Raw genomic sequence first — 15535 nt, forward strand, 5'->3', positions numbered from 1 at the left:
ATTCTGACTTTACCATCTGAATGTTTCAACAGAAATCGAGACTCATCAGACCAGGCAAAAAAATTTCAGTCATCAACTGTCCAATTTTGGTGAGCTTGTGCAAATTGTACCCTCTTTTTCCTATTTGTAGTGGAGATGAGTGGTACCCGGTGGGGTCTTCTGCTGTTGTAGCCCATCCACCTCAAGGTTGTGCGTGTTGTGGCTTCACAAATGCTTTGCTGCATACCTCGGTTGTAACGAGTGGTTATTTCAGTCAAAGTTGCTCTTCTATCAGCTTGAATCAGTCAGTCCATTCTCCTCTGACCTCGAGCATCAACAAGGGATTGTCGCCCACAGGACTGTCGGTATACTGGATGTTTTTTCCCTATCACACCATTCTCCCTAGAAATGGTTGTGTGTGAAAATCCCAGTAACTGAGCAGATTGTGAAACACTCAGACCGGCCCGTCTGGCACCAACAAACATGCCACGCTAAAAATTGCTTAAATCATCTTTCTTTCCCATTCTGACATTCAGTTTGGTGTTCAGGAGATTGTCTTGACCAGGACCACAGCCCTAAATGCATTGAAGCAACTGCCATGTGATTGGTTGATTAGATAATTGCATTACTGAGAAATTGAACAGGTGTTCCTAATAATCCTTTAGGTGAGTGTATGTACATGGTATAATCATTTTTGACACTCACACACTGTGCCTGCTTTTGCATGCGACTCAAATATTAGAACACCAGCGAGTTCCCTCTTCACCTGAGGAGAAAAGAGAATACAAAAGACTACATTACTGATGAAACAAATGTCACCATGTCATTATGAAGAAATTAAACTCTGCTTTATTTGAAAGCAGACGATATTTTAAACAAAGCACACATATTAAAGCTCAGCTTGCTATTCATTTTTATGCACAACTGTGTCATTCCAAACCCATTAAACTTATTTTGCCCCCTCTGTGGAACACAAAAGGAAGAATCAGACCAAAATTAATATGAAAATCACACCTGTTAAATCTCATTCATGTGGCGTGTCAAGATACACCACACAAGGTTTGATGTTAATGACACTGTTTGTTCTTGCATATCTCATTACTGAAGTCAAACCTGGCTCAAATCTTCTTTTTCAGTGAAGAATGACTTTAATTTTAGTCTGTTTATTCACACATCCTGACTTCAAAAGGCTTATAGTATATTTTAAACACTTAGAGAGGAACATTTTTAAAAAGAGCACTTATTGTGGAAACAATATACTTAAAATGAATATGTGCAGTAATGCTTTTGGACATATTTAACATTTTTAAATTCCATACCTTTCCAGATTCAAATTTCCAAACCTCTCTGTAGATTTACTAACCATATTTGACATAACTGATCCATCCAACATTATATTTGGTTTGGCGTGTATACACACAAATCAGGCATAACATTATGACCACTGTCAGGTGAAGTGATTAACACTGATTATCATCATGGCACCTGTTAGTGGGTGGGATATATTAGGCAGAAAGTGAACATTTTGTTGATGTGTTAGAAGCAGGTAAAATGGGCAAGCATAAGGATTTGAGCGAGTTTGACAAGGGCCAAATTGTGATGGCTAGACGACTGGGTCAGAGCATCTCCAAGACTGCAGCTCTTGTGGGGTGTTCCCGGTCTGCAGGGGTCAGTCTCTATCAAAAGTGCTCCAAGGAAGGAACAGTGAAGAACCGGCCACAGGGTTATGGGCGGCCAAGGCTCACTGATGCACTTGGGGAGCCAAGGCTGGATATTGGCTAAGGCTGGCGCAATATTGCCATGACCGAGTGTGGGTGTGAAGTTAGGATAGAATATGCCAATGCTATGTTTACATTACGCCTCCACAAGGCTTTTTATAGAAATAAAAACAATTTAACTCAAGTGGATAATGGTCGCTTCAGATCCATCCAGCTCATCCAACACAAGCTGTACATAGTGCGCAGCAAGAATCTGAGTTCACTGATCACGTGAAGCGATGACTGACAGGACCATGGCAGATGATTCGTTGTGCATTATTCACAGCTCCCTATTCACAGAGTACGCACGATCGCAAATTTGAAAGCGAAAGTAAACTTGAGTGTGCATTCAAACGCGATTTCAATGCCCCGCATTTTTAAAGCAGCTCCCTGATGCATGCAAATATCTCCCAATATGAACGCTATCTTAGGCTGGGCTGTGTAGTTGTAACCATCTCTTAGCTCTGTATAATGCTTGAAGAAAAATTTGGTCTCTATTTGCACTTTGAATATTGAGTGACTACTTTGATTACGGTTGGATGTATTGTTTGCGAGAAGACTAAGAGAAAAGTGTGTTATTAATTTTTATTTACACTGTTTTTATATCTATGATCAATTTGTGGAAAGGAGTTCAGATAGGAGGTCAAAAGTTGTAGAAGCTCATAAGCCAGTTATAAAGTCGGAAGAGACATTCATACAGGGGAGAAGCCAGACAGCTGAGTTTGTGGCAAATCCTTTTACAGTGCTTGAGTATTGTTGTCTACAGACTATTTCATGAATTTTGTCATTGAGGATTCCTTAAAAATACTGTGTAAAAATCTTGTCTCGTTCTCGTGAGCCCAATCTCGTGTCTCGTCTCGTGAGCCCCTAATAACGAGTCTTTTGCCGCTGTAATATAGTTCTGTTTTCAGAATAGCGGATACTAAACACACGAGGCACCAGAACACTATTACCACAGTGTCAATCACTGCAGTTTTGGAAGTGAGTCGCTTTTCGTACACACACAGGGATTCACTCCCGTATTTAAATGCTGTTGTCAGTCCAGAAACTTCAGAGTTTGTATGTGGTCATTATGTGGACTTACAGTGGTGGAGAGATGTGATAAGGCTTTAATATGCAGCAGCTCCTCGTAAATGATCTCCAAGTCATCTACTGTCCTCTGGCCAGGCCTGCAGTGAAGAGCAGAAAGGACAATAATGTCATTGGGCAGTGATAACTTTGAAACTTATTCTGACATTTTAAAAAGTTTTGGCCTGGTGCAGATTTTACATCTTCCAGGACCTTTAAAAGTTCTCTGCTTCAGTTACACATGCATATAAAAGTCTAATCTGTCTTTGGAGAGTTTCCGACTATCAGAATTGTGGGAAAGTTCATAGGAAAGCAGCCAAACAGTGGCAGATATAGATCAGATTGCTTTGAGGCACGTCTCTTTATAGCCCAGAGTCCTCTAGGGGGACGTAATGACTCATATTAGCAGAACGTACTGTTTCCGCAGGATCATTCGCAGATGGGCGTCAGGTCCGATCTGAGAGAGGAGCAGGAGGGTGTCCTGCAGTTCTTCATCACTCTCTTTCTGCTCTTCCTCATTGGGGAGGGGTGCCTCCTCTGCCTCATCGTCCAGGAATCGATAAAACAGATACTTGTCTTGGAAACTCAGCTCCTTGTCCACTGCAGCAAAACACAGAACAGGAACCACAAAGAACAGGTCAACCATAAAACACAGAGACTCTAAAGCAAAATTGTCATCTGGATAATAAACCTTAATAAACTCGATAAATTAATTAAATAAACATAAAAAAAATTATGTTTCGCCAAGCGTCATTACATATTTGGGTCTTTAGCAACCTGTATCTATATCTAACACCGATGTGTCCTTATCTGTCGTGATTCTTATCTAATATCAGGAGAGTCTTATATTAATAAGACTTTAGAGTAACAATTACAAAATAATTAAATTAAGCATATTTTGTTAACTTTTGGAGCTTGGAAAGGTTTAGTTTGAGCAGATGTTTTATACCATCATCACTGTCCATTTCCCAGTATATTCAGCATCTGGCTCATATTCGCCATCTCAAACATATTCTCAAAACTATCATTCTCAACATCAATATTTTGATCTCTGACAGCTTCTTCACCAGATAGACCATCAGTGACAGTGACACACACATTCAGCACTCACTCTGCAGTAAATCACTGAGCCATTTCAAGTTTAGCTGATGTTTCTTCCTATTCTTTTGTGTCTGCCTGCGGTGACTATGAGTGAACTTCATGATTGTATGTCAGACATTGGTGAATAAAGCTGAATTGCACTTATTCAGTCATCAAAAATCCAATTATTGTTGTGCATAAAAATATACTTACACTGTTACACACCTCGGGTCATTAGCGGCCCTATGCAATTTTTACAACAACAAAAAATGATGGAAAAACAGGCACTTTTATAATTCTAACTTTTTTTGTTATATTGTTTATAATGATTTGATTGAGTAATTCTAAGGAATACTAAGAAACATTAATGGTTATTATCAAGCATTTTTTGTAACAATGTGATTTTTGATAAAATTATTCATTTCTTTTTAATGACCCCAAAGTTTTGAATGGTAGTGAATGAATGACACACTTACCGTGGTTTAAGACTCCCTCCTCCAGCAGCACCTGCCACATCCCCACGGCCTGAACACGAGAGTGCACACAGGAAGTGTGCTGTAACAGCCAATCAACAAGCTCTGTGCCCATACAGCACCGCCTACAACAAACACAGGTATGCAGGATACTTAAAAGAAATAATCCATTAAGCAACTCAACACCGGTGGTGGACAGTAACAAACTATTTTTACTTCATAACTGTACTAAAGTACACTTTTGAAGTATCTATACTTTATCTGAGTATTTTTATTTTGGGAAAATTTTACCTCACTACATTCCGAGTGTGCAGGACTGATGGCACGAAAAGCGAGTTAATAATGCTGAACTTTAGGATTTATTATTGTAAATGAAAATCATATTTAGGTCATGACTGTCAGTTGTTTGTGAACTATATCTATATCATATGTTCTGTTTACAACACATACAATCCCCTATTACTAAATTACACTATATTATATAAAAAATGTTTACCATCATCTTGCTCGGAGTGACAGTATAATTGCTTAAAAATAAAGTTTCATGTCTTAAAATTCATACACAGCCAGAGTCATTTCTCTGTATAAGGTGTGATGCGTGTATATTATTTCTATTATTATTGCTAGTATTATATCTCCTGTCTCCTTGCTGCCCCCCCCCCCCCATAGGCCGTAAAAAATATGGACGACGCGACTTCATCCGTTTCCGCTGGATAGAGTTGAAGCTTTCAGACTAAATTAAAGCTTTTAACTCCATTAGGGTCATTTCTCATGGTAATTTTCTCCAAACCACTTGAGGGCAGTGTCAGTAGACTGACAGCAGTATTGTAACATTGGCTACTGTCTTGTATTCCGAATATTCATTGCTTGATCATCATTAATCCAAGATGTCTGACAGTGATAGCCATGTGCTAAATGCCCCAGGCATATTATGAAAAACTTTTATTCAAGGAGGTCAATTGAGCTAAAAAATATATAGTAAAGTATGATGAATATTTTAGTATTTTATAAACTAAAATTTAGAGTAAAATGTAGTTTTTATACACCAAAAACTAACTGTCCACGTATGTGAATGTCATGCAACAGTAGATTGCATAAAGTCTGATTTCTGTAACCTGCTAGTATATCTGTTCTATTTTTGCAAATTTGTTATGATTTGTCTTATATTGTAATAAAAAAGATATTAAACATAAATAACCAATAAAAATGACATATTACTGAATTAAATGGCAACCATACACATACATACAGAGACAAATTTGCATTTTGCACAGGTTTTTTGTTGTTGTTTTTTTTGGAATGCTTTATTTATACTGTGTTTACCATCCCTGTTTTATCTATCTTAATTTTACTAATGTGAAGTGCTCTGAGAAATGACTTTTAAAAGCGCTCTATAAAAATAAAAATAAAGTTATTATTAGGTACAGGGACAGCACAGGTCAAGCACTCAGTCCAGAGTAATAGAGAATATATCAGAGGACAGTGGAAGTGACAGGGACAGCAGTGATGAGGAGTATGAGCCAGCAAAGCCCAGCTCTAGGTTTCCACATTTATACATTATTGTTTTTAATAACTGGGCTGATATATATAGTATAACATGCCATAATAAAAACACAACGTTCCATATTGTCATCTGTGGCTTAATGTCCCATTTTACGCCTTAGTTGCATGGTGCCCACATACGTGGACAGTTAAATCATTTTTAAATAAAACTAAATTTTGTAAAAATGAAAAGGGATATCAATTTTAGCATCATATTAAAGTAATAAAAATAATCTTTAAAAAATCTAGACAATCTTTTTCATAATTCATGCATGAAAGGGACTCCTTTTGTTATCATGTGCTTTCTACAACCTTGAAATTTCATATTTATTTATAATATATATTATTTATTTATATATAATATTTCAAATATATTTACTTTAAATGTAATATTAAATAACAAAGTAGTCAAAATTATAATCAAGTACTTAACATGTGCTTTAGTAAGTTAGTCAACACATCAAAATAAGTGCACTTTAACCCTCTGGTCCTCTTCGTTTAAGGGTCACAGTTGTCCTCTTCATGGTAAAAAGTGACCGAAGTCTTAAAATGTATGCCTTAAGTGTGTGTTTGAGTGTTTGTGTCTGACTTGAACTCTTGATGTTTTAGAGTGTAACCTCTTCCTTGCAGCTTGTTTTTTTACTGCATTGTGGCTGAATTATTGATTTTGTTTCACACATTTGCAAAAAAGTGCTCTGTGTTATAGCCGCACTAGTTCATTCATGTGTGTGTGTGTGTGTGTGTGTGTGTGTGTGTGTCTATTTTGCACTCTTGATATTTTAGAGTGTCACCCCTAAATTGCTGTGGCACTTTTTTTTGGATCATGGCTGATTTGTTTGTATCACCAAAAGATTCCCATACTTTTTAAATGTTTGCGTATTTCCCATTAATTTCCTATGTTGGTCATTTTTGACCACGAAGGAGACAAGTGTGAAAAAAATGTCCGACCCTTTAACATAACTGAAACATCTCCATTGATTTTTATTGTGTTTACATAGCTGATGCAACAAAAGTCACCCAGTGTCATTCCATTCCGATGAAGCAAAAAAAAAATTCAAAACATAAAATGTTTCGGTATTTTATGACCAAGGACCAAAGCACAACAAAAATTATTAAAATAATGATTTAATGATTAACAATGATGATGTATTTTAAAGCAAATATTTTCATTTGAAATTATTACAAAGTGCAAATAAAATGTGCTGATAAAGTATAACATGAAAAAAATAAAAATAATAATACCTATATTTACCTGTATGTTTTTAGGTGGTACTTCCTGTCTCTGATTATTTGAGGTGCTCGGAACAAGATGGTGTTTCGTAACACTTTACATGCCCGTAGGATCTTTTCTGACGGCACCTGAGAGACAAACATCAATACACAGAAACAGAGAGAGAAAGACATAAACCACTCTATCCCTACATAATGTTACAGAATTCAATTCAGCACTGTGAAGGACAGGAGATGGACTGACCAACAGGATGGTTGAATACCTGAGTAATGGATTTGGGGTGACGTTTGGTGGGACTTTGAATTAATGAGTTCTGGAAAACAAAAGGATGAGAATGATGGACCATTAGGTTTCTTCTTTAGTGTTTTTTAACCCTTATACAACACAAATACATAGTGAAATATTGGCAAACAGTTTTTATTTTTTTCTGGATGACAGAGTAAACTGTAAATCGCTCGTAGCTCGTGAGGAACTGGAGCGATATCGTGGGGAACTGGAGCGATCTCGTGGGGAACTGGAGCGGGCTCGTGGGGAACTGGAGCAGGTTCGTGGGGAACTGGAGCGGGCTCGTGGGGAACTGGAGCAGGTTCGTGGGGAACTGGAGCGGGCTTGTGGGGAACTGGATCGATGGCCTCGTGGGGAACTGGAGAGGGCTCGTGGGGAACTGGAGCGGGCTCGTGGGGAACTGGAGCGGGCTCATGGGGAACTGGAGCGGGCTCGTGGGGAACTGGAGCGGGCTCGTGGGGAACTGGAGCGGGCTTGTTCGGGAACTGGAGCAGGTTTGTGGGGAACTGGAGCAGGTTTGTGGGGAACTGGAGCAGGCTCGTGGGTAAGAAAGCGGGCTCGTGGGTAACTGGAGCGGGCTCGTGGGGAACTGGAGCGGGCTCGTGGGGAACTGGAGCGGGCTCGTGGGGAACTGGAGTGGGCTCGTGGGGAACTGGAGCGGGCTCGTGGGGAACTGGAGCGGGCTCGTGGGGAACTGGAGCGGGCTTGTTCGGGAACTGGAGTAGGTTCGTGGGGAACTGGAGCGGGCTTGTGGGGAACTGGATCGATGGCCTCGTGGGGAACTGGAGAGGGCTCGTGGGGAACTGGAGCGGGCTCGTGGGGAACTGGAGCGGGCTCGTGGGGAACTGGAGCGGGCTTGTTCGGGAACTGGAGCAGGTTTGTGGGGAACTGGAGCAGGTTTGTGGGGAACTGGAGCAGGCTCGTGGGTAAGAAAGCGGGCTCGTGGGTAACTGGAGCGGGCTCGTGGGTAACTGGAGCAGGCTCGTGGGGAACTGGAGCGGGCTCGTGGGGAACTGGAGCGGGCTCGTGGGGAACTGGAGCGGGCTTGTTCGGGAACTGGAGCAGGTTTGTGGGGAACTGGAGCAGGTTTGTGGGGAACTGGAGCAGGCTCGTGGGTAAGAAAGCGGGCTCGTGGGTAACTGGAGCGGGCTCGTGGGTAACTGGAGCGGGCTCGTGGGGAACTGGAGCGGGCTCAAGGGGAACTCGCTCGTGGGAAACTGTACCGGGCTCGTGGGAAACTCGCTCGTGGGGAACTGTACCGGGCTCATGGGGAACTCGCTCGTGGGGAACTGGAGCGGGCTCGTGGGGAACTGGAGGGGGCTTGTAGGGAACTGGAGGGGTTTTGTGGGAAACTTGGGCGGTTTCGTGGGGAAGTGGAGCAGGCTCATTGGGAACTGGAGGGGTTACGTAGGGAACTGGAGCGGGCTCGTGGGGAACTGGAGCGGTTTCGTTGGGAACTGTAGCAGGCTCGTGGGGAACTTGAGTGACAGGCTTTTGGGGAACTGGAGAGGGTTCGTGGGGAACTGGTGCGGGCTCGTGGGGAACTGGAGAGGGCTCGTGGGGAACTGGAGCGGGCTCGTGGGGAACTGGAGAGGGCTCGTGGGGAACTGGAGCGGGCTCGTGGGGAACTGGAGAGGGCTCGTGGGGAACTGGAGCGGGCTCGTGGGGAACTGGAGAGGGCTCGTGGGGAACTGGAGAGGGCTCGTAGGGAACTGGTGCGGGCTCGTGAAGAGCTGGAGCGACAGGATCGCTCCAAAAGTCAAAAAGCCAGTGGTCCTGGTAACTCTGTGGCTCTTGCCCCCCATAATCTCTTGCCAGAGATTAGGGCTTTGTGGCGGCCATCTTTCTTGACGGTTTGGGCTTTGGGACAGGTAGGACAGCTTGGGAAGGCCCACTGGAGGTATTTGTGGAGGAAACTAGCTGTGGGGGAACTGGCCAGGCCGCATGTTCTTCTGAGGGCACTGGACGAGGAAGACACACATTCGCATGAACCTCTTCAATTTCGAAATCAGAACAATTTAAAAACAGTATCAGATTCATTGACTTGACTAGGAAAAAACGGGCAGGATCAATATAGTGAATGGTGTCCTCGTCCAGGCCCATCATAAAACACGCGTTTAAAAGAGCATCTGGCCAGCTCAGCAAACTGGATAGCTCAGCAAATTCCTCCACATACCCCTCCAGCGGGAAACCATCCTGCCGAAGCCCCCAGAGATGGTCCACCGCTGATGCCTCTCTCCTTGGGAATGTGGGAGAGATGGGGACGAGGAAGATCCCCATCTCGGTGGAAGTCCTTACTGTTTTGGGTCCGTTCTATTGCTAAAGAATGATAAAATCCCACACGCTCAGAAAATAAAGGTACAAAGCTATTACTATTTTCTTGGAATGTGCCCATTTGTCATAACAAATCAGCATGCAATTAGCATGCACTTCAGAACAAATGTCATCACATGCGGCTTGTGTAGAATTCTGCTGCTGTCTTCTCATATTACATAAAAATGTCATTATGTCAGGCAAGCCTCGAGTCATACTGCAGTCTTTATCAGCGCTTTGAACAGAAGGTGCGTCTGTGGCATTGCATTCCCTCCTGCCGCACTGGAGGAATAACTCTGGGCCAAGGCCAGTGTGCTGCGTTTTTAACCAAACCTTTTCAAATATTCATTACCATCCTCACCCAGGCTGTACTTCTACAACAACACATTGTCTTGGGTGCTGTTTTGCCAGTAAAAATTAACACATTTCAATTGAGGCAAGACACAAAAGGCAAATGCATAGTTTTTTTTTTCAAGTGTCAATTTTGAGATACACTACATGGACAAAAGTACAGGGACACACGACACACCTCTTAATTCTTGAATTCAGAGCTGTGTCCAAAATCGCCCCTATACCCTCATTCACTATTCTCTACATTAGTTCACTAATATAGTTGAAGGAGTGAATGAAACGAGTGGGCGAATCTGGACACGAGTGTGCTCGAATGGCTTCCGCTTTTGCAGAACTCTGTCATAGGAACTATGTATAAACCTTATTTAAACTATTTAATAATCAATTAAAAATGTATAACTATGATATTACGCAGTCCCCACACTGAACCAGTGGTTTGGAAAATGGATGGATGGATGATTCAGCTTCTGGTCAGACAAGGGAATTCATTCGGTGCGCACCTCAGTGCATTATGTGCATTATGGGTATTCTCTAGTTGTTGAAGTTACATCGGTTGTTCACTCGTTATTGTGGTGCATTTTGGGTTTGAATGTGTGCACTCAATGTTCACTATGGTTTCAGACACCACTACAATGGCTGTCCCCTCAAATACTGCCCTATTTAAGGGTATAGGGGATGATTTTGCACATTTTGGTGTTTCAATCAGACTTTTTGCCACATGTGTATGAAATCAACATAGCCATGCAGTCTATTAAAGGGATAGTTCACCCCAAAATTTTAATGATCCCATAGGTGTATATGACATTCTTCTTTCAGACGAGCACAATTGGAGTTATATTAAAAATGTCCCGGAAAAAAATTGTTTAGTTTCGCTTCAGCCCATTTTATTTTCCTCATTCGTTTGAAACATAATTAGTTTGTTATTATAGTCTCCTGATAGGCTGTGACTGGTATCATGTACGTTCCGTCTAGCCTTTATTCCATTAAAAAGAGGTGCAGTAGCCTACTCCATATTTCTAAAAACAAACAAATGTTTAATCCAGTTAATATACAATCTCGGGATGCTGTTTGAGTTGTGTGGTACTGGTTTGCTACAAAGATATGTACAAAATATAATTGTTTTAATTACACAGTATCACTGAATTAAATTAGGCTGCTAAACACATCTTTACATAGGCTATAAATCACATTTAGGCGATATATTGATTGACACATTGTGGGAAACAAACGGTTATTTAGGCTGCTGATTAAAATCTTAATGCACAAAAAGGTGCAAAGAATACAGTGACATCAAAATGAGTTAAACAGTAAGTTTAGTATCACACCGAACGCTATTGCTATAGCAAACTAATCACATTAGACCATTTAGTTAAATTAATTGCTTAATGCACATAGTACTGCACAAATTATAGCGATCACGACAGGTCTTCATCGTGTTCAATCTGGACCAGTACAACACAGTAAGGTGGATAGGCTAGACCGCACCCCATCAGTTAGTTGGTTCTATACTGCCACCTGTTGGCGCAGTTGTGTAACTTAGAAAATATGAACTCATGATCACGACAAATCAACTTTTGTTTTCTCGAGATCACGAGAAAATGATGCCTTTATCACGAGAAAACAACTTTTGTTATCTTGAGATCACGAGAAATTTAACTCATGATCACGACATAAGAAAAAAAATATTATCCATGGCCGTTCAGGGCTTCCGTACGAATCACGTTTCTCACATCACATTTCATTTCCGATAGATGAGTCTGGGTTTGGTGGTTGCCAGAAGAACGGTACTTGCCTGACTGCATTGTGCCAAGTGTAAAGTTTTGTGGAGGGGGGATTATAGAGTGGGGTTGTTTTTCAGGGGTTGGGCTTGGACCCTTAGATCCAGTGAAAGGAACTTTTAATGCTTCGGCATACCAAGACATTTAAGAAAATGTCATTCTTCCAAGTTTGTGGGAGCAGTTTGGTGAAGGCCCTTTTCACGGTTGGATGAGTTTCGTGGGGAAGAACTGACCTCAACCCCATTGAACATCTTCGGGATGAACTGGAATGAAGATTGTTAACCAGGCCCTCTCCTCCAACATCAGTACCTCACAAATACTCTACTGGATGAATGGGCAAAATATTCCCACAGAAAACACTCAAACATATTGTGGAAAGCCTTCCCAGAAGAGTGGAAGTTAGGGGGACCAACTACATATTAACATCTATGTATTTAAATGTACTTTTGTCCATAAAGTGTATTTTACTACCACAATGTGTCTTCTTTTAGACTAGTGGGAAAAAAACATCTAAAATACACATATAAGTGTTTATTTTATTACACTTGATCTATTATCATCTGCAGATTTCAATTACAATACATAGAATTATTTTTGATAAAACCAAAGATTTCTCATGCATGAGTCACTTCAGCAGCACTTACACACACCAAGCTTTACAGTTTTATTCCTATCTACATTCTGAAGATGTATGCAGAAAGTTTTCATATCATTCACCTGATTATCAGTTTTTTTATCAGTCTGGAGAGAGAAAAAATAGATACCCAAAATCCCCTGTGTGAAAGCCTTTAACTCTCATATGTCTACAAAATGAAACATGAATTTTGAACCTGGCTTTATCAAGTGTTCAGATTTCCGTTCTGAAATGTATGCAAATGAGTGCAGTTTTAATTAGACGATGCCTCATTTCCATATTTAAACAACATTTAAATATCAGTTACATTTCTACCTAATGCACCTGTGCTATCTTACCTTGAAAGGACCATGATAAATCTATATTAAAATAATTGAAAAATCAAATCAAAAGAAATACATTGAAAATAGTGTTAAGAATAAACTAAGAAACAAAAATCTCTCAAATTTGTTCCAAACAAAGACAATCTCTCTGCAATCCAGCCAAGCCACACTAATGCAGAGTTTAACTCGTCCAGAACACACTCTGAGCTGTATTAACAGTGAACTCATCCAAGTTCAAATCAATTTCAGTGTGTCAGTCTGCTGAGCTCTTCAGCCTCTTACAACATGATTTGTACACGCGGAGGAAGTGTGTTCCTACATTACATAACGATTATGTCCATCATGCAAGACAGTTTCTGCATTCTGCTAACCAAAGCCACAACAGACTTAAGCGAATAAAACAACAACATTATGCAAATCAGACACTCGGGCAATATTGATCGCCTGCTATTTGGATGCATCCTTACAGAACAATAAAAGAAAAAGGAAAAACAAAGCACTTGTGACGGGAACTGACCCGAGAGGTCAGAGGAACAGGAACACCAAAATGGGCACATGCTCAGAAATGGGAGAGAGGATGCCAGAGTTCATTTTTAAATTTCAAACAAATGTTTTATTCTGTGGAGTAGATGGTGGGAAGGAAGGGTGTAGTTTTATCCGACCTGACGCAAACAGGAGCAATAACAAGAATCAAGATCTCTCTGCTCATCTGGTGAGTCAAACACAGACTATCGTGGATTTAAAGAACTTGGCAGACTAGAGGAGAGAATCATTTTCTGAGCACATGTTTGGCCGCAGAGACTAGGAGTACTGTTTTTTTACAAACCACCTCAAAATGAGGACAAAAATTACGTCTTGAAAAAAGTTATAATGCTGACAGACTTGAACATGCACAGCCCTACACAGCAATAGTATAATATTGTTAAATGAGGAACATATCATATAACATATAAATACTGTAAATGCTCATAATCTATGTCTTCTGACTAAACGTAACCGTGACCTTATACTGTTCATATTTTTCTGTTCTAAATTTTTTATTACCGTGTTGTATTGTATTGTTTATGTGCACTGGAAGCTTCAGCACCAAAAAAAATTCCTTGTGTGTGAAAGCACACTTGGCAATAAAGCTCTTTCTGATTCTGATTCTGATCAATAAAAAAGTTTTTATGCATTTAATTCCTGCACATTTTTACATTACATGCCATACTTGAATGAAAGTTGAACGATGAGATTTGACAGTCGGTTCCTCACATATATTATGTGATTACAAACGACTCTGAGAATATGGTGAAGGAGTCACATGGACCACTGTTTTAATTTTTTTTATGGTATTTGATTTTCTATTCTGGAGTTGGACAGCCGCATAGCCCCCTTCACTTTTATTGCATGGGAAGAGCACTCAAGACTGTGGCAAGCAGCGGGGCGAGGGACCGTGAGAGCGGGCCGGTGACGAGTGTTAATGAGTCCCAGCTGCGCAACACACCTGTCCCGTCTCGCGGCCGTGTGACAGGAGCATAAAAGGAGGAGTGAAGGCTGCGGAAGACGAGAGAGGACCAGGCCTGGATTTTATGTTATGTTGTGTTTACGTTCTGTTGTGTGTGTGCGGGCAGTCGTCCATGAGGGGCTGCCCGCGTTACTTTCGTTTTGTTTATTTATTTAATTAAAGTTTGTTGAACGTTTGCCGGTTCCCGCCTCCTTCCTTCCCATCTAATAACCCTGTTACAAAGACATTTCACTAAACTTCTGTGTTTACTAAAGATTCATTTTGAATGACGTGAGGATGAGTAAATGATCAGAAGCTGTCATCAGATGGGCATGACTTTGCACAGGAGAGTGAGCATGTGGCTTGACTGTACAGACGAACAGATGATTTCAAAGACAGAAGCTTGTATGTTGGGGTTAAAACAAACCTTATGTAAGTGTTTGGATGGTGACCCGGGTGAACCGTTGCTCAGATTCTCTTTGTCAGGCATTCCTGTAAAGAAAACAAATTTATGACAAACACTATTTTATTAAAAAAAAAAATAGTTCAAGTCTTTAAAATGTAATATGAGCATCAATCATCTAGTCAAGGCAAAAGTAAAATGCAGCAGATTCAGCAGAAGCGATGGTTAAGCAAGAAGATTAAATATAGTGTGTAAAGTCCTCATGGGCATGCAGGATGTGTGTAATCTTCAGTAATGGGCCCTGAGGGGCCGTCGGGAGCAGGGGTGGGTCATTACCCACACCACAAAGCTTTCCCCTTCAGGAACAATAACTCTCTTAGAGTATCCAGTCCTATCATCTATGATAAAACAGCACATCCCTCTTCATATACATAGAGAGCACCGACTCTTCCTGAATTCTGCACATCAACATAAAAATATCTGAAACAATTTACAAAAATGTCCTACTGGTTAACATTCCATTCAACTAACAAACAGCGATTCATTTGTTACAGAATTTTTTAATCTTTGTTAATATTAGTTAGAGGGATAGTTCACTCAAAATTTTAAATTTGACGTTCATCTGCTTACGCCCAGTGCATCCAAGATGTAGGTGTGTTTGTTTCTTCAGTGAAACACAAATGAAGATTTTTAACTCCAACCGTTGCTCGTATAATGCATGTCAATGGGGTGTATTTCTATGAGAGCCACTACACTCTTAAAAATAAAGGTTCTTAAATGGTTCTTTGGCTGGTTGTATGGTTCCATGAAGAACGTCTCAGGTTACGTATGT

General features: G+C 40.8%; 1 protein-coding gene across 5 annotated transcripts in view; it reads right to left on the reverse strand.

Annotated features, from left to right (window-relative positions):
* rapgef4a (Rap guanine nucleotide exchange factor 4a) overlaps positions 1 to 15535 on the reverse strand; it is a 117527-nt gene that overhangs the window by 22047 nt on the left and 79945 nt on the right. For 4 of the 5 annotated variants that reach the window (XM_067443166.1, XM_067443169.1, XM_067443168.1 and 1 more), the window contains 7 exons: positions 14728 to 14792; positions 7393 to 7443; positions 7152 to 7258; positions 4361 to 4482; positions 3221 to 3404; positions 2821 to 2905; positions 685 to 745 (listed from right to left, as the gene is read on the reverse strand). In XM_067443166.1, the coding sequence (XP_067299267.1) occupies positions 685 to 745; positions 2821 to 2905; positions 3221 to 3404; positions 4361 to 4482; positions 7152 to 7258; positions 7393 to 7443; positions 14728 to 14792 (675 nt within the window). The remainder of the gene's footprint in view (positions 1 to 684; positions 746 to 2820; positions 2906 to 3220; positions 3405 to 4360; positions 4483 to 7151; positions 7259 to 7392; positions 7444 to 14727; positions 14793 to 15535) is intronic. The other variant, XM_067443167.1, reaches the window with a different exon arrangement.

Source organism: Pseudorasbora parva, chromosome 5 (assembly GCF_024679245.1).
Source record: "Pseudorasbora parva isolate DD20220531a chromosome 5, ASM2467924v1, whole genome shotgun sequence".
Classification (NCBI taxonomy): Eukaryota; Metazoa; Chordata; class Actinopteri; order Cypriniformes; family Gobionidae; genus Pseudorasbora; species Pseudorasbora parva.